Source organism: Doryrhamphus excisus, linkage group LG2 (assembly GCF_037039965.1).
Source record: "Doryrhamphus excisus strain RoL-2023G ecotype Guam linkage group LG2, RoL_Dexc_Guam_v1.1, whole genome shotgun sequence".
NCBI classification, from domain to species: domain Eukaryota; kingdom Metazoa; phylum Chordata; class Actinopteri; order Syngnathiformes; family Syngnathidae; genus Doryrhamphus; species Doryrhamphus excisus.
In genome coordinates, this window is record NC_136358.1 from 26,072,800 (window position 1) to 26,092,799 (window position 20,000).

The 20,000-nt window shown below is 42.0% G+C and overlaps 2 protein-coding genes across 8 annotated transcripts; one reads left to right on the plus strand and one right to left on the minus strand.

Annotated features, from left to right (window-relative positions):
* Positions 1-1,768: 1,768 nt before the first annotated feature.
* usp22 (ubiquitin specific peptidase 22) lies at positions 1,769-19,968 on the minus strand. Of its 7 annotated transcripts, none has more exons than XR_013626988.1 (16): positions 19,454-19,918; positions 17,595-17,727; positions 15,759-15,872; positions 15,578-15,679; positions 14,071-14,237; positions 13,851-13,998; positions 13,605-13,707; positions 12,819-12,977; positions 12,089-12,215; positions 11,164-11,255; positions 10,991-11,053; positions 10,716-10,865; positions 9,638-10,290; positions 7,212-7,384; positions 6,895-7,097; positions 1,769-1,877 (listed from the first exon to the last, which is right to left on the minus strand). XR_013626988.1 is itself a non-coding variant. In XM_078788967.1 (13 exons), exons 1-13 carry the CDS (start codon positions 19,935-19,937, stop codon positions 10,248-10,250), a joined length of 1,410 nt encoding a protein of 469 aa, XP_078645093.1. In that variant the 5' UTR covers positions 19,938-19,968; the 3' UTR covers positions 8,267-10,247. The 7 variants fall into 7 exon arrangements, 3 of the variants coding, with proteins under 3 accessions (XP_078645093.1, XP_057917829.1, XP_057917830.1); XR_013626989.1 differs by having other exon boundaries at positions 1,777-1,877; positions 6,902-7,097; XR_013626987.1 differs by lacking the exon at positions 1,769-1,877 and having other exon boundaries at positions 6,760-7,097.
* Positions 6,269-7,650, plus strand: tnfrsf13b (TNF receptor superfamily member 13B). Its single transcript, XM_058061875.2, has 4 exons — positions 6,269-6,479; positions 6,560-6,676; positions 6,849-7,103; positions 7,170-7,650. The coding sequence occupies exons 1-4, from the start codon at positions 6,365-6,367 to the stop codon at positions 7,415-7,417; spliced, it is 735 nt and encodes a 244-aa protein (XP_057917858.2). The 5' UTR covers positions 6,269-6,364; the 3' UTR covers positions 7,418-7,650.
* Positions 19,969-20,000: the final 32 nt, after the last annotated feature.

Sequence of the window (20,000 nt, forward strand, 5' to 3'; positions counted from 1 at the left end):
GCAAGACTTTCAGTGCCGTCGGCTGTTCCGACCTAACGTACTAAATGGGCCGTTCTGACGATGAATCCATGTTGACAAGATGGTTGATCCAAATTTAATATAAATGTAGCCTAATGATATGTCACATGTAGACGCCCAAAAAGGGTACAAAGAAGATCTAAGTTGAAACGAGGTCAGATAATGAAAAAATATTCCGTAATTTGGGTTGCCATGTAGCTCAGCTCCACACCGTGTGTCGATGCTGTGTGTGTGCCTGCCAATGTATAGTGTAAAAAAAAAAAAAACACATAAAGAAGAAGCTTCTTGTCTTCTCTTGTTGTGTGTGTGCCTGCCAATGTATAGTGTAAAAAAAAAAAAACACATAAAGAAGAAGCTTCTTGTCTTCTCTTGTTTTCTATTCAACTTATTTGTGAAGGGCTAGAACGTGCAGCGTTCGATATCAAGTCAATGTATCACAAGATGTATCACGGAAGGGGTTGCATGTCACACCCTGTGTGTGAGTACACCCATCACAGTCACACACACACACACACACTTGTACAACAATGTAGCTTGATATCCATTTCATTCTACCCACTCATGAATTATGGATAAAGTACTTTTCCATGCAGTGTATTTACTCAATGTGCCTTGTAACTAAACAAGCGTACAGCAAGCAACACATGTCTTTCAAAGGCCTTCGTACTACTATAGTCTAGTCCATGAGCAAAACCAAGGTTATGTTGCTTATGTCTGTGTTTTAATGTGAAGTGCAGAATTTGTGACTATTGTTGATAGAATATAAAAAAATGATCATTGATTGTATAAGACAATCTCTGTGATTAAAAACACAGGACACTTCCTGCTCCCGTTGTGTATTGTTTTTATCCCTGCCAAGTACCCCCTCTAAGTGCGTTACCATGCAGTATTTTAGCTGACTACAATATGAATAAGGCTTGCAAAATGCTTTTCAGCATCTACTCTGATACTTGGATTCTTTTAAAAGCATTTTCATTTCATTTATTCATGTTCATGTTCAAGGACCACGTGCACGTACTTTTGTCTCCGGAAAGCAAGTCATCTGCAAGTTCAGCTCATCAGAGACGCAGCTTGGTGGCAATGGGAGGGGGGCGGGGGTGCTCTTTCAAACCAAAGAGCCCCATTTGATCAATCAATGAGTACAAGGACAGTGGGGATGTTACTTATTTTTAAGTGGGTTCTTGTGTACTCTTGTGTACTTTATCATGCAGTTATTATTTTGAAAAATGACAAATAAAGCTCAAACATTTTTTATTATTGCACCCTCCCCTACTCCTTTAAACTTACAGCCAAGAAATGGGAAACTACCAGAGAGAGCCTATCCCAGCCTATCTTTGAGCGAGAGGCGGGTACACCCTGGATTGGTGGCCAGCCAATCACAGGGCACATATAGACAAACAACCATTCACACTCACATTCATACCTATGGACAATTTGGAGTGGCCAATTAACCTAGCATGTTTTAGGAATGTGGGAGGAAACCGGAGTACCCGGAGAAAACCCACGCATGCACGGGAAGAACATGCAAACTCAGAGGGTGGAATTGAACTCGGGTCTCCTCGCTGTGAGGTCTGCGCGCTAACCACTTGATCGCCGCGCAGCCAGTAGGACAAAGTAAGAAGTAAAAAAAAAAACTTACCACTTCCACAAGGAATGAGAGGAGACCTTTTTTTCAGTCGTCATGGTTAGCATGTTGACCACACAAGCTGGAGATCGGGAAGATCTGGGTTTGAATCGCTGTGTGGAGTCTGCATGTTCTCCCCGTGCAAGCTTGGGTTTCCTTCCACAGTCCAGTCTGGGGTGCACCCCGTCTCTTGCTTGAAGTCAGCTGGGATAGGCTCCAGCATACCCCTGCAACCCTGTAATGAAAGCATTATATTAGTATTGTAGTCAACTGAGCCAATTTCGGCAAAACATGCATATAATTTGACTAATAATAGGCCGTATTGTGTCATCACTTGTGTTGTCTGGTTTGATGCCAACATATTTATGATATTCTCCAGCATGTAGCTGGAGGTGGGGTTGTTTGATACCTTCCTTGCATGAGTGAACAATATTCCCTTACATCTCTCTATCTCTGTGGCTCCAGGCCGAGTCACCGCTATGTGACTCACAGCTCGTCTCCTCTTTTCATCCAGCCGTAATGAATGTTGTGCTTGTGGCCGCCCTATTTGCCGCAGGTGAGAGGATGAAGGTGAGACCCAAATGCTCATCGGTGACTGTGAACTTCAAAATCCAAACTCTGTATCCTACACAGTCTCTTACAAAAGTAACACCTCACATTTGGTAACTAATTCATTCCATGAATTATGTTGAAATATTTAGTCTAATTAACACATGAGCGTCATGATTGAGATTGAGGCGCAAAAGCGTCTCCGCGGCCATCTTTTGGCGACCTCAAGCTGAAACCCACTTTGGAATTTGGAATTAATTACTTTTCAGAGTAAACTGAAAACAGGTTACTCCAAGAATGTGTGGGTAAAAAGATGACCCGTTTGATCCAGCAGAGGTGCCCTTGTGAGAAGAGAAATGATGCTGCGTGATCAAGAGGAGATGCTCAGCGTGCGGGTTCACGTGCTTTGATCTCACATGCACATACTTGATGCCGGGCCTTGCTTTACCTCCTCCGGGGACGCCTTTCATCCCCCAAAATGCCTCATTTACAACCTATTTCTTGACGTCGCCTCCTGACCATATACTACAGCTGGTAGTTTAACTGTAAACATGATGATTGTATACTAGTTGACTATCACTAACACAGGATGTCCTGGCTAATAAGCCAATAGACCAAGCTAATTCGATTTAAGCACCATAGCTTAAAAGTTCCTGCATCACCACTAACATTGTTTTGACATCCAAATGCTGTTCAACTATAGAGGACAGTAATGTTTCTTTCTTTAGTGTACATGCTGTTGCAAACATTGCAGATTGTCGCCATCTGCCGGTGAAAGTGAAACGGTGCATTGAGCCTTGATTTGTTTTTGTATTCTTTACCTTAATGATTAGGCTTTTTCAGCATTACAGTCAATACATTTCTGAATTTGGAATGAAGTTATAAATAATGTACATTGTTGACTTTTTAAAAAGTAGAATTGTGTGCAATTATTATTTTATTTTCTCCAGATCACAATTGAACATATGGGCTATAACATGTTCATTCAATGCACTGTATATTTGGGATTTGAGATCCAAATTCATTAATTTTCAACCGTTTATCCTAACAAAGGTCGCGGGGGTGCTGGAACCTATCCCAGCTGTCTTCGGGCGACTGGTTGCCAGCCAATCACAGGGTCCAAAATTAATTTTCTTACATTTTCTCCCTCCAAAAATAAACACCGAGTCAGTAATAATTCATAAATACATGATGATACATGTAAAATGTACAGCGTACATGTACCATTGTTGGAAAGCGTGTATCATGTTTTTTCATCCAGATTGGAGATTTCTCACCTTTAGCATGGCTATTTTAAAAATGAGTCATAATGTACAAAAATACAGATACATAAGTTAAGTTTCACTATGACTCAACTCCAAAAAATCACATTTCATTTATTTTCTTGAGTTGTTAAGCCCTTTGAGGCTCTTTTGTGATTAAGGGCTATATAAATAAACTTGACTTGACTTGACTTGAGTTTGCTTGCTGGTTTGTTTTTAAATAAATAAAAATGATGCTTTGTGGGTTGAGAGAACATCCCACCAGTAATATTCTTTTATTTATTAACAACTACAGTTACGTGACATTCCCGCCATTCCCAGTCAGCTATTTGGTGATTTGTCACCGCTTGCTTTCCGGTATCTTCTAACCAGCTGCACAGCAAATCACAATTGAAACTGGAACTTCTTATTTACAGTGTGCTCTTCCTTACTATATTAGTCATATTAACATATTGAGTTTTCTTCAGGTCTCAGTCACCATTCCTGGTACGATACCAGTGAGTCCATGGATGAAGAAGACAAAGTACTCTACAGTTCTGTGCATGCTTTAAAATAACGAGACCTAATAATGTAATTTAATTAGTAATGGAATTATTCCTTCATGGTTGTAATTACCTGCCAAGGAAAGTATTATAATTGCAGTACTTTATTGGCATACCTTCAAGTGTGCCAAAGAAGCCTAACCGGATGTACAATTATTTTTAGCGTACCCAAAAATCGCTGCATCGGGCTCCACGTGTGCCGCATGACACAAATAATATGAAAATTGACATTTTTCCCAAACCTACGTCAAAAAGACACTCGTACACATGACACTAAAGTCATCACACAGCAACTTAATGTTGAAAGGGCATTTCTGACAGCATTGTAGTGGTTGAAACAGCACAGGTTTCCCAACACTATCAGTAGAGAACATGTAGGAAGTAAATTTGTCTGGAGAGGCCCTGTGATTGGCTGGTGACCAGTCCAGGGTGTACCCCGCCTCTAGCCCGAAGACAGCTGGGATAGGCTCCAGCACCCTCGTGAGGATAAGCGGTAGAAAATGAATGAATGTATCTGGAGAGGCATATCCCAAATAAACATCCATGTCAGACAACTGGACTGTGAAATTACGGTATTCTGTGTCGTAGTGACAAACACACACACACACACACACACACACATACACACACACACGGGAAGTCCCAGACCACACTGAGAGTTCATACCCAAATGAGGCTCCAGGGTAAAACACACAAGTCTCACCCTCATCTTTAAACGAGGATTTGACCACCTTCAGCTCACCAGGTAAGAGGAAACCCGCTCGAATCTTCATTCAGGGACAATGCAGATCAAATACCATAAAGGAGGTTTAGTTTGTATGTCCCAGCATAATATCATAATATCATAATAGCATGATATCAGCATAAAAATGCAATAGTGGTTGGTATCAGATTTTTTTCCCCGATCATCAAAACCAATATTGAAATATTGTAAATAAGAATTTGTTCTTAAATTGCTTGCCTGGGTAAATAAAAGGTAAAATAAAAAAATAAAAAAAATTTAAATGTGTTCTTTCCACCACGGGAGAAATGTCATGTTACACATATCAGTATCGGCTGATATCAGCATATTGATTTTTGGCAAAAAAAAAAAAAGTCAATATCGGACATCCCTAATACATAATATAAAATAAAAAATATAGAAATAAAAATGTAAAACTATAAATACACAAATAAAGAATTAAAAAAAACTCAACAAACATTGTATAATGCGTATATCGATACACACTGTAGATTTTGCCAATGCTTCAGCAAAGAAAAAGTCCAAAAATAATAATCAGATCCTCACTTAGACATGAAAACCAAAAAGGGGTTGTGTTCCCTCTCAGGTTGTGACTAACATGCCCTAGCTGAAATTGGCCTTACGAGACAGAACGAAAGAGAGAAGGGGGGCGGGGGTGTTAAGATGGATCCTTCACAGCTGGCTGACTCAGTGGTCACCAGAGCGGAGAGAACAGTGTTTGAGAACGCTACGATTTCTTTTTTGGCCTTATGTTGGGCCCTGCGGTACCTACTTTAATGCAGTACATTACCAAAATACCAAAATGAAGGCAAATAAACAAGTCAAAGCAACTTAAATGTCACCAAACTGAACAGGAATAATGATGATGCTGATGAAAAGTAGGGGGGGCTGCACAGTGGTCCAGTGGTTAGTAGTTAACAAAGATTCACCGGAGCAGGTCTGTGTGTGTGTTGAATACTCAAAACAGCAGATTGGGCTCAAGTTTATTAGTATAAACTAAACTTGTTTTCCTTTGTCTTGCAAACTGAAAAAAAGAGTTTGTTTGACATGACAAAGATCCTGAGCACACCATCCGTTCGACCTCCGTGTATTTCCTGTGATTTTTTTTTTTTTTTTTTTGCATTTGGACCGGCCGTAGGAGCCTCATCTTACAAAACACTGTAAACTCACTAAACTCACTAAACACTAAACTCATCATACAGCAACTTAACACTCAAAAAACATACAAATTAAATATACAAACATGTACTAATGCGAGTTATGGATTTTTTTTCCTCCCATAATGCATTTTGTTTGAGCAGAGCATTTCATTGGAGGAAATAGAAAATACCTCTATCTGTCCACCAAAAGTGTAAAAGCATGTTATTAGTATGACATTTTTTTCCTTTAGTACACGTGTTCCTTATCTCATAATGTTATGACTTTGTTTCAATAATATTTAGACTTGATTGGGGTAATATTATTTAAACTTTTACACAAATTATAGCTTTTTTTGTTTTTTTCATAATATGACATGGCCAGCCTCCCTTGATAGCACATGACTAATAACTAAATAGTAATACATAAATAATCCACATGGCAAATCTGTTGTGTTTGTCAATGTTATTATTACACCTTTTCAGCACCAATGGGTGTGACTTGCCCCGCAGGCCACTACTGGGACAGCTTGGTTAAAAAATGTCTTCCCTGCAAGATAATGTGCCAGCAACCACTGGTCATTACCAGATGCACCAACTACTGTGGTAAGCAAATGAAGAGCTATAGGTTTATATGGGTCATATGAAAAGGTGATGAAATGTGATGTGATTTTTTTTTTTTTTAGTGTTAGCGGACTGTAGAACACTGCCTGGCCACTACTATGACGGGCTTCTGAGGAAATGTGTGATGTGTGCTGATGTTTGTGGCAGACATCCAGCAGAGTGCTCCCAACACTGTACCAGTGAGTACCCAGCAGAACAACACCCTCAGCTCATTTTGCAGTGAAAAACTTTGATCCTTAAACTACTAGTGTAGTTTACTGTAGTTTCCTCCGAAAAGCATCCCACAAATTCATAATGAAAAACATTTGAATTGTTTGCAAAGTAATGATTTTCCCCATTCTTGCTCTTTAGCTTTATCTGTTCCAGTTACCACGAAAACATTCCTGGTTAAAGTTACCTCACACCTTCCAAATTCCGAAGGGTTCCCGGCGGAAGACCCCACTGTCCTCATCTACTCCCTCCTCGCTCTGTGCTTGGTTCTGCTGCTGTCCAGTCTGTGTTTTGCCGTGGTGCTATTCCTGAGAGGAAGCAGAGCCAGAATAATCCTCGACCAGGAGCGCGTCGACAAGCGGGGCCACGGGGTCAGGGGTCAGCGAGGACCTACAGGTGCAGCGTGGAATTACAAGTAAAGTCCACATGGATTTGTAACGTCTTTTCAACTCTTTACAACAGATTGTGCTGCACATCCAAGTCGAGCCACAGATGAGTCCATACCTACTGAGACGTCCGTGTGCGTCCACTGCTTCCCCGATTTTGCAGCAGTCGCCAGCGACAACAAAAGGCCTCACGGATCACCTTTGACGCACTACCAGCAAGATGTCCTGAACCACACCCGGATGCAACATCAATGTCCTCCACCTACACAAGGAAAATCTGATACGCCCACACTGGAGGTGTATGAGGGATCAATGGTTGGATGAAGCTCACTGTATATTTACATTACTTATTTGCAATAATACTGTGTCCCTCAAAGTATACGCTACACTAAAGTAAGGTTAATTATTGGACATTGAAGTAACCACCATCAACCTTTTCAGGGCTAAAAGGTTGGCCAAATCCTGTGTCAGAGTTTGGAAAGAGTACAGCAACCCACCAACTACTAAACTACTAAATAACACACATTTTGAGTTTCAGTATCCAATTCTAATAAAACAATATCTAAAATGTGTTTGACTTGGCATAGTGTTACAGAGACACTGATGCATTCACTGACGACCCAACATTGTCCATAGGTATGAATGTGAATGTCTATATTGCCCTGCCATTGGCTGGCGAGCAGTGCAGGGTGAACCCCGCCTCTCGCCAAAAGTCAACTGGGATAGACACCAGAATAAGCCTGTGGCACTAGTGAGGATAAGCGACATAGAACATGGATGGATAGGAAGGATATGGAAGAGCTGGTTAAATTTGGGGGGGTTATCAGATCACCTTGTGGTTCCAGGAATGTTTTAAAAGGAATCTTTATCATGGTAAGATTTTTGACATTTCTGTATATAAAGCCACAAAAAAAAAAAGGTCAGAGCATTTGGGAAAAAAAACACAGAAGTTTCTAACATGCTTTGGTACAAAATTATTGCAGATTTTTCCATATTTGCTGTTGCACATTTTTTTGTTAAATGATATTTTTAGAATGTGCCGCGGGCCATTAAAAAAAACAACACTTTGGACACTTCTGCTGTACCTGTTCAATGTTTTTTTTCCACTGAAGAAACTATTTACAAAAGAGACACGCTAAAAAAAATAAATAAATAAAAAAACAGGAAAAGTGCTTGTGAACCACGAGCATGGTGTGTGCACAGTAAATTAAGTCTTATAGAGTAAGACAAGGTGCATTACAGATATAGATCGTTTTCTTTATTGAAGTGTCTTGCCATCACTGTCCAGTCTTTGCAGCAGTCATTTTGTATGTGAGGAATGACTTCATGGGCCAAGACACGATTAAGAACTCCCATGGCGGAATCCAGCAATATCGAAGAACAAAATCAATATTGAGGTTTTCACCATTTGTCTATTACGTACAAACTGTACATATATATATATATATATATATGTATAGATATATATACTTTACATCTTCAACATGTGAAAAAAAAGTAATATTCAGCTTGGGCGGCATGCTGAACGCAAGTACTGATTCAGTACACAAACACGCACGGCATACGCACGCGCACCACACGTGCATACAAACCTTGTTTTTATACTCGCAAAACCACATTTGTTTTTTGTTTTTTTTAACAACCACACCGACGATGCGCATTTTTACCACCCTGTCTCTTTCTTGTGCACGTACACAAACACACACTAAAATCAAGCAGCATGCGGCCATAGATTAACACTGTAGGATCCTTTGCAAACGATTCTGAGGATGATACCTCCCATATCCTGTTTTTTTTTTTTTTGTTGCATTGACCTGCACCAACATTACAACCACATACCATGAACATGAAGAATACATGACTCTAAAACTGTCCAAGACCTATACTGTATATATTTTTTTTAAAAATCACACAAAACAACCCAAGAATAATAACGAGAATAAAAAAAAAAACATTTAATCTAACTAAACATTAAGTTAGCCACCATAGCAGCATTTTCCAGAGTGGGTGTGGTTAGCTCTTTTGCGTATAGAAAACAACACGGCACAATGTAACACAGACGGACAATGTGAGAGCGAATGCAAAACTGTAAACCAACCTTTATAATTACAGTATTTATAAAAATAGAATATTTACTGAGTAATGTCCGCCCCGTGACAGTTGGAAGCAGCAATAGAGGCGGAAAACATCCGACACACTCGGGGAAAGTGTAGCCGAAGCCTCCCATGTTGACCGATGACAAACTCACAAGTAGCGACACACATAAACAACTTCTCTTCAAATGTTTATCATGAGATGCTGACTTTTTTTTCTTTGTTTTTTTTGCAGTTCAGCAAAAAATGCATAATGCAATATTTGGTCATTTGAGTGTGTAACTATATACAGTGGTGTGAAAAAGTGTTTGGCCTCTTCATCATTTATTTTTTTTTGTTTGTCACACGTAAATCTTTTTCTGAAATGTGGTGTTACTTTTGCATCAGATGTAATGGGACACACACTTTCCAAAAAGAGTGTCTTTTTTAAGATGGAGTCACGAACACTGACCTTAACTGTGGCAAGTGAGGCCTGCAATTGTTTGGATGTTGCATCGCTGCAGTCTTCCGGTTATTTTGGTTGGCCGGCCACTCCTGGGAAGGTTCACCACTCTTCCATGTTTCACCATTTGTGGATAATGGCTCTCACTGTGGTTTGCTGTAGTCCCAAAGCTTTAGAAATGGCTTTATAGCATTTTCCATACCGATAGATCTCCTATTAAGTGTGACAAAATGGGAAAAAAAAAGGGGGCAAACACATTTTCACAACACTGTATGTGACACATGATGTGCTTGTGATTTCCTTTGCCTTAAGAAAAGAACAAAGAGCCTCAATTCGAGATAGAAGCAGCTTGTCGCAGTGTTGATGTTTGCGTGCTCGGAGCAGGACGTTGGCAAAGAACAGCATTTGGGATCAAGTAAACCGCCCCCCCCCTCCCCACCATAAACTGGGGCTCGAACCTTCTTTCTCTCGCAGACTTGAACATGATCATGGAAGGATGGTCACGATCCAGACTGCTCTGAGAAGATCGTTGTGTGCGTCTTGAAGTCCAGTGGAAATGTTGTACAAGTTGCAGTAGTGCTTCAGGGCTCATATGCATTGTGACGGGTTTCGGGTGGCACTATTCGTACTCCAGGAACTGTTTATGGTAAAATAAAAGGTACCTAAGGGAGAAATGCAAATGATGAATGCTGATTCTGCAGAATGTGCTAACTACCATGTGTATATAACTTAGATGTGACTTGTGGCACCACCACATGTTACACGTTCCATTTTATCGTCTGGCTTAATATGACATGAGTACCACTAGGAGTACACGTACCCCTGTTTGGGATTCACTACTAACGTATATTAGGATACTGAATAAAGTTTATTTGAGAACCTTAATATAAATTAGTGTCTCACCTGCCTGCAATTGCATGGCAATAATAATTCCTGCTTTAAAGTTATTCTTGCAGATGTTTGAACCAAATAAACAGAATTTTTTTCTTCAACATAATGCATATGTGAGCTAAAAATATGTATTTTTGACTATGCATGAGGCAGTTTAAACAGAAATATTGAAATGAGGCTGGTAGAGATGTCTCACCCTTCGCTGTCCAACACTGCCTCGATGCTGGCTTTGGTGATGATTGCATCATCACATTTGAACCAGTGGTCTTTATGCTGCCTAATGAAGGTGGTGTAATGGCCGCTCTCTAGTGTCCCCTGGTGGTTGACGACTGCAAACAGGCTGTATCTGATTGAGACAAGGTAAAGTTAAAAGGACACAACTTTAAGGACACAATTTTGTGACAAAAAAAAGCATAATAATTGTTTGTATTTGACTTTTTTTGCTATGACATAAGTCAAAGATTAGCTTACTTGTTGTCATTGTTGAATGGCTCCACAGTCTGTTGGTACTGGCCGTTCATCCTGCTCTCCTTACTGAAACACACAATGGAAACGCAATCCTGTTCAATGTTGTGTCAGATTTCTCAGCATTTTCTCGCTGCTACGTGTGTCACTTCGTCCGATCGGGTTTGGACAGCTCTCACCTTGAGGCCATGAAGGGTGTCATGTCCAGCTCCAAAGGAAATGAGACGTATGTTGTGATCTTCCGCCGTAGTTTGGCTGAATGCTCAAACCTCTGACAACACACACATACACACATACAATTCAACAGGATGCAAATAAGCAAAGGGAAAAAATTTAGTATTCAGTATGGTCCTACAAAAAGGATTTGGCTTTATTCCTTCTAGGCACTTGGCAGTAAATTCAACTAAAGTACTGTTTGTCTTTTTTTACTATGCACCACTTCTTGATCATTCTTTTTGTCACTTGTTGCAGGGATGGACAAATCGCTCCTGGACAATTTGGAAAGCAGTGGAAGATCCACTGACCTGATTTGCTTGGTTTTTTCCCCGGTGTCAGACAAGGAACTAGACGGGGAGGTGGCGGTAGACTTGTACGTGTTGTGGTGTACCCTTTTTAGGGGGGAGGGTCTACATGTTTGTTGTGCCGCTGTTGTACGGCTTCTTAACGCGGCATTCTTTTCAAATGATGGACGTTTTGTCGAGCTGTCCATTGTTCTTTGAGAGTCCGTAGTGTTTCCAAACATACCATTTAAACGTTGCGGGAGGGGTTAAATACAGAAACTTCCTCGCTGCTGATTGTGTGCGAACGTCCATGCTGTTTTACTAGTAGTTGTATGTGCCTCACGGCTTCCGTCCATATTCAATACAAAACACCAAATAATGATGGTGCATTCATTGTACCTGGGGAATAGCATATGGGGGGGGGGAAGTTGAACATTAATAATAACGGCGCTTGAATCAGATTTTACCGATACCTAGTGAATGAGCCGATGCACTCCCATCGCACGCATGCGCATCGATGTATCGATTATTTTCCACACCCTTAATACACACACATTAAAACAGGAAATGAAAGCTCAGAGTCATCTTCAAGCTGAATTCTTACTTTAAGGTGAAAGCAGGCCACTATGGGCAACTTTTTCATAGTCAGTTGCTTGGTAGACTCCTGGTAACTGTGGCAACCGCTGCACTTGATCTTCGCGCTGCTGCCCAGGTGCTCTGGTCTGGTGAACCTGGATGGAAGAAATGACGCTTGGTCGTAAAGTTATCTTTGCCCAAGTTATGTTTTAAATGGCAGTTGTTTTGCTTGTCTGCGAGCAGGATTACACTGAAAGTAGTTGACTAGTGTTCATTATATTGTGGCTCCAGATCAAATGTTATGTAAATAGTGCCTGGATAATAGCATAATTACGGTATACGGTAGGCATTAGGCGACTATGTTGCACGGGTGGGAATTGTGATGCAATATTATCACCACATTAGTCTATTCCACTGCTGCGTTGTGTCGGTGTTGCTATGGTAAGTAATCACATAATTCAAATAACACCAAGTTAAACGTTTCACATAATAAGGTTTCCAATGATAAAATGATCATTCCCGTAGCGCAAAAACTCACTGAATCACCAGCATTTACCTTTACTCAGGTTCATATCTATAATCAGTAATAATGTTTCCCCTTTAGTTTGATAATCAGATCAACACAAACTTGAAAACTGCGGTTGCTCTTCAAATGTCTTATTAAATTAAAGCTTTTTAATGTTCTACCCCTGAAAGTTCCACACGGCACACATCCCTAAATATGACAATATCAAATTATATTTCATTGAGGCTACTACCTTCTTAGGCAGTCGGTCAGTGTTGTGGCTCCATTGGTGTGACTCTCTCCGTTTAGTGTCGAGCCATCTCCTCCAGGACTTAATGGCCAGAACGGGGTGGAGGAACCCGGCAGGTCCAGGCTGATATCCCAGAACGGGTCGATGGTTGTTGAGACACCACTGACAGGAAGACAATTGCACTCGAAATGATTCAGCCATCATTGTAAATGAATTTAATATGAAGCTAATATGCAGAACACAAGATATATAAATGGAGCATTGTTGGCCCTTTATATGCGGAGTAGGTGTTTCCCATTACGCGCATTCTTAGCTGTGTGCCGTTAGCTGTTTTATATCTTTACAACACACAGAAAAGAGAGAGACATGTCTTCATGTCTCACATAAGGATTGTGGGCATTTTTTTTTCAGTTGGTATAAAACATTATTAGAAAATATTATTACATCTTGAATATGTTATTAAAAAAATCACACTGTGAACGGTCATATTTGTCATATTGTACAATAAGGGCACACATTGTTTTACTAGATGAACTGGTTTGTTGCAGTTTTACCTCAAACTCAGGTTTTTTGTTTGGATTTAAAGGAGAAAGGATGGTGCGTCTATTCCATTTGTAACCACCAGATGGAACTATAGGTCAGCTTTACAGATTTACAGCATTCTAAGGGTTTTTTGGTCTTGATGCTGCATTAGTGTGTCTGTGTGTGTTAATGTTGCAACATGTGAAGAACTACGGCGGCATGGTGAGACACACACACACGCACATGTTACACTACGCTCTGACTTACTGGCAGACTTGACAGGTGACATCAGATTGCAGGCCCCCTGTGAAGATTTGGTCAATAATGCAGTTGCAATGGTTTGGGTTGTTGGCTTTCTTCCCGTTGTCATCTGTGCGGGCACACACACGCAAACTAACTAACATGCTGCTTATAAATTAAAATGACTCGTTTCGGTGCCAAAAAAAATATCGTAGATCACCTCTTATTAACACAAATTACCGTTCAGGGGAAAACATAAACAATTTGTCAGACCTTTGCAGTGTCGGTGTAGGACATCCAGTGCAGCAATGAGGAACTCGTGTGCGTCCTGCTGCTCGTACCCGGCCAGGTGACGGGCGTGAGTCCACACCAGGTGGAGGAGGCGGAACGGGATGTGTGGTGAGCGGTGGCCTGAGTAAAACTAATAGGATAGGACTGTTGACGCTCACAGCTCCAAATGCATTCTTAAGTGAGACTAGATAAAAAATGTTACCTCCTGGAAGAGCTGCGACATCTCACACACTAAGCAGGAGTTGCTCTGCATTTCACATTTGTGTCGGTCCGACAGGAAGAAGTCACGCAATAGCGGTGTGTGTGTTAGTGCCTGGACGATGCAGTTCATGAAGCATGTGTTGCCGAGGTTGATAAGACCGCGTAGGCCTGAGGAGCAGAGGGGAAGAGAACCACATCAATGGTTTGCAGAGCTCCAACAAATCACACACATTTCCATTGGATGCTGTTGATTGTCCTCTATACATCATCGGCTAGCTACCCTTTTATATTTTATGAGAGTTGGTGGCGCAGTGTGACTTTCTGGAGTATACTTTGTGGCATTTCCTGCTCACTCACCCATATTCCCCGCCATTAAATAAAATGTGCAAATTCTCGGCTATGGCTATGATCCATAACATTACAACATTTGTGATGCCACCATAGAAAAGTGTCAATAATATTGGAAGCCCTACCGTCCAGTAAGATGGCATAGACCTAAATAGAAGCTACATAAGAGGGATTTACCATAAATGTACACAGTGCTCTAACCTGATACAAGGGCTTGTCTGACTGTTTTCTTGTTTTTGTGTTTGTATTTTTTGCAGGAAGCGGCAGAGTGATGTGATGCTGCCCTCTCAGCAGGTGTGTTTTGCTCTCTCTCTGCTCCTTGCTCTGCTTGTGCTGCCTCCGTCCACTGCAGGCTCGTCTCCACTTCCTCGTCATGCTCCACAGTCAGTCAGCTGCTTCTTGCTAGCTGCTGGCGTGACCCCGAATAGCAGCCTGGGTTTTTGTCTTCCCTTCGTTTCTAGTTTCTCATCTCGGGGTACCAGTGAGGTGACAGGACAATGGCTCTCTATAGGGTTGGCCTGTTCACCTCACTTTCCTTTTGTTTGTTTGGGCTGGCCCTTCAGGACCTTTTTTGGGGGACATCAATTTTTAGTTGATTCATTAAGAAACTTGGGTGACTTGATTTTCCCGCCTCCTGTCGTATCCTTACATTCCCTGGGTTGTAACACGGACTGTTCTGCAGAATTCATGACAGTTGCCGATAGCAGCGCTCATGCATTACGCTACCCTCCAGCCAAAGACAAATCAAAGAGATAGCTCGGGGAGGTGGGGGATACATATGGCTTGTTGGATTTACTAATTTGCCAGAGTTGCAGTGTATTCACTGCTTGTTACCCTGAGGCTGCTATTTCTGGCTGCTGCCTGCCGTTTGAGTCTGCTGTCCGAGACACAGCCGCAGTTCCCGAGTACGCACCCGAGTATCTTGGAGTAGTATGGTGACAGGGATGAGAAATCTGATTGGATACTTAGTAGGTTACATGATTTTTTTAAAGATTGCTCCTCTCCAAAAATAATGATTACATTAGAAATTGCAATGCCAACAAAAATAAATTATTTTTTTTAAAAAAAGGTATGATTAACATGCTGGAATCCTTATTATATCATGCATTTTGTCTGTGAGGCAAGATACTTTCTTCTCCACTTCCTTAAGAGCCACTAACCAATAGTACAGTTGGACGTGATTCTCCTCCTCTTGGGGTTGTGGCGAAGAAGTTCCAGCTCCCTCTTGGTGGGCTCCCATGTGGAGTACTTCTCACCTACGCCTGGTAATGGACCATTGGGACAAAGACGTGTTTAGCGTGTTTAGTAGTACTGCTGCAGTGACTTCAAATGCTATCACACCTTGCATTTTCCAGGCTTTCCTTTGTTCCTCTTTGGCAATCTGTTCCATGTCTTTGTCGTATATGTAGTCCTGGCACATGAAGCAGTAAATCCCCCCATACAGCAAGTCAATAGCTGGAAAGTCAAAATGGGGACAAGGTGAGGACAGTATGCCAAAGACACAAATGCACTTGGGAGATGTTTCATTGAAATGCAGCGATGTTCCCATAGCTGATCTATTTTGTTTGTCAGAGGGTAATGAAGGGCTGTGAGTCACTACAAGCTGTATGTGCCGCTAGATGATTCATCTCTCAGTCTTTTCCTATTCAGACCACGTTGCCATGGTGCTGCAATGCCAAGGAGCAGAGCTTATCGGTAGACATATCTGCTATCTGTTAACATCCTCCGGTAATGGTATTGAGGCACCCCCAGAGAGGTGGCGAGAGCAAAGAGGTGCCCGAATGTGAGGAGTAAAGAGGGAGAAGGCGTCTTTCAAATTCTAAACACATACGCCCAACCGAACCACCCGTCTTTCCAACAATGGGCTTGCAAGCTACCTGTTTGCTGTCACCATGACAACTTGGCCTTCTGGCTTCCTTGGCTGACGTTGTAATCCTCTGCAGGTATGGAGGGGAAGCCAAGGATGAAAGCACGGAGGACAAGGAATCTAGAATTCCCCACACTGTTAGGGATGCATTTTCTCAATTTAATGAGAAACTGTGACTGTCGCACAAAATGAATAATACTTATTTCATCGTGCTGTTGATGACAGTTATGGGACACGAGTGAAGCCCGCGAAGATTACATCTCAAAAAGGTCTGGTGCAAAGTGTTTCCGACAACGTTTTCAACAAAGTAGGCCAATAATGTTGTGATGCACTGTCAGAAAAGTTGGAGGGCGCAATAGAAGACATAAGATGACAGATAGAACACACATTGGCTCCTTGAAAGAACACAAAGAGCAGAAAAGAAAAAGCATAGGATTGCAGGATAGGGGCTTGATTTAATAGAGACTAATTCCACGGGGATTATTAAAGACGACTTAATTACCTCTTCAACAGTCAGAAGAGCTCTGCCCTCCTCCCATTTTCCCTTCTCTGTTATTTTTGCAGCGGCAACTAACCTAATTAGGCCTACAATTACACTTACCCAATTATACACTTGGGAAATGGATGCACAAACACACACCGGAGGGGGCGTGTTCCTGAGCCAAAAAGGATAAAAGCAGAGAAAAGGAGGCTTCCAAAAAAGCACAAACGATTGTGAACATCTGCCAAAGTGGCGCTTTGTCATGCACACCCAAGGTGTCTCTGCAGCACCACCCCCCCCCCCCCCGCCCCCCACCCTACTTGTTCCAATACTGCAGTATGAGGTTCTTAACTTACAGCTCAAACGGCCTAATTCCATTATGTGGCGAGTGTGAACAGAGCTACCCGGCTGGGGATGCAGCATTCACTCCAGCAGTGTGACATCATTCAGAGTGCTATTGCACGGGACAAAGTTTCATACCCTGCTGCATTAAAAAGCCAACCACATCAGCATTTTTTTCCTTTCCCTAAATGTCCGTGCATGTTTGTCACTGACGTGTCGCTCGCGCACCAACAACAAAGATATACAGAGTGGAGCCTCAGATGTCATATTTTAACACTTAAATTACACTTAAAATAATTTGTAGAGACTAGGCAATTAGAACATTTTAGTTTTGTGTTTAAGGGAAGTGACAATATCAGAAGCGATATGCGTGTTTGCGGCCTACAGTACGTCTCATCAGGACAAAGCATCACCTCATTTAAATAAACGAGGCAGTAAATTGCATGCTTTGACGGCGGGATGCGTGTGTTCTGTGTTTTAGCCATACCTAGGTTATGCCGTTTGCTCTTGGCATGCTCGTGGATGTGTTTTTTGGCAAAGCAGGCGAAGAAGACACAGTAAAGGCAGGAGTGGAGTCTGCTGAGGTGAGCGCCGCACATGTGGCAGATGCATGACTTGGCCTGGAATAGAGGTGGGATAAAAAAAACAACAGATAAACAGCGCCATCAGTTTTCTGTACATGTTTAAATCATGTTTAGGACAGGTAGCATAATTAAAACTAGTCAATCGACTAGTTCTTAAAAACCTTCACCACGTCAATATGTGAAATCACGTAACGAATTGGGAAAAGAACTCAGATTGAAATTAGTAATTTCATAAAACAGTACACACAGTTTATGTTCCAGAGTACAAGGAAGAAGAGTCCTGAACCACTGTGTACATACAAAGCTATGTCTAACCACACTTGCACTTGCTAACACTTCATGAAAGGATGTGAAAAAAATGCCTGTCCCCCAGGGGGGGTCATGACAGGTTTAGAGTAACGCTTCGCAGTATACTTTGCTGGGGATGTGAAAAAAGTACAAAGCCAGGAGGACGGTATGGCTTGCTGTAGGCTTGTAGGAGTCATGTCATCGGTGCAGTATGTGACCCAGTACGGCTCTGACTGATTTACATGCTGTAGCCATGTTGCAGATACAAGGCATGATTGGCGTGGCAGTTGATGGAGAGCAGAAGGTGTAAAAAGCATACAAATGAGATAGATGGACGGTGGAGGTCGGTATAGAGAAGAAGGACGAGGGAGGAATGTTGATTTCAATGTCAAATCTATGCTTTGATACCACCAAAAAATAATTATTAGAGTACAAAAGCTTTCATAAGGTAGGGTCACTTGTGTCACTACAACTTATGTCGTTACCCTTCTAGTTTTCTGGAAAGGTTTTGGACACCCATAATGTAAGATGTTGGGATAAACACAGTTATGTAACAGGTTCCCGCTGTCTTCCTGCTTTGAGTATGCACATACACACGCATATCGGTCATGTTTGCCGTCAGCTAATGATAGCAATTTGGCAAAGTTTAGCTCCTCACATTAGCTATCACTGAATGTACTGTATAGCAGCAACATTTATATAAATTGTTGACTGTTTGAGACTGCTTACGTGTATGTGCACGCACTAGACATGTATGTGAATACCAGGCAGCCGTGAAGGCCAATTATTTTATTTGAAGACACAAGTAAAAAATGGATCAACGTGGGTTGGAGTAAAATATATGCACTGCTCTTATTTTTGTTGCAGACTTGATGTCAGCCAGATGAGCAACCAAGGATGGGGTTTGCCCCTGAGCACCTTGAATGTAGGATGCAAGCACACACACACACACACACACACATACAGATTAGAGATGCAAGCACTTAGTGTGCAGATATACATGACGATTATCAAAACTCAGTTACAGGCAGAAAAAAATGGGGTCAACACAGAGAGTGCTGTAGCCATGCGAAGGGAAACATGTTGACTGATCATTTGTTGTAGAAGGGGGTGACTCATTGCATGGTAGATAGACAATCAATGGGCCAGCAAAGCTAGGGATGACCCATCAGCTTGTGCTGGTGCAGGAAACAAATGACTTGAAGGACAGAACCCAGGGAAATAGATGTTTTTTTAAGCACGGTACCGATTTTTATTGTAGTCCCACCCTTTTGAGGGAGGTGCTGTTGACTTTCTGGTCGGTTTGAGCGCTGACGTTCGACACCGGTATGTCGAGTGGAGTGATGTTTTTCTTGGAGGGGAACTGCCCACATACGCACACGCGCCCGCGCGCGACCTTTCACATTCAAGCCACCCACTCACATACACCATCTTCCGTTAGGCGAACCCACGACGTTTCCCAGTCTCTTATTACCTTGCGTTTCCTGGTCTCGGCTGAACCGCTCCATACGAAACACTGATAAATAACCCTCAGGTTCTGCTTCCAGTTGTCCACTTTGAAGCAATTGACATGGGGGCAGCCTGCGGGACTCATGGTTATCACAGCATCCGAGTCGGTTGTCCACTCGGCGATGAAACCTGTTCAAAAAACCCCTCGACCCAGTCCGAACCCGGGTAGAGTGGCTAGCTTGCCAGGTTCGTTATCCTCCAATCGCCGCGTCCTAGCTAACTGGACATGTTCTGGTTGCAGTTACGGCGAGACGCACAGGAGAACACCAATTATTCCGGTATTGCAGTGTCGGAATCAGCATAGCCCTTGTCAGTTCAAATCCATTATGGAACCATGGATGCAGTTTAACCACAGTCGCTTAATTACATGTTAGCAAGCTGGCTAAAGTTGGTTAGCGTAGGAATTTCAACAGTAGCTTACACAGTGAATGTAGACCCACCTCGTTCATAACGTCGGACCAATAAACAGCGACCACTACTCAGCCTTGGCGAATTACAACTCTTCCAGTGGT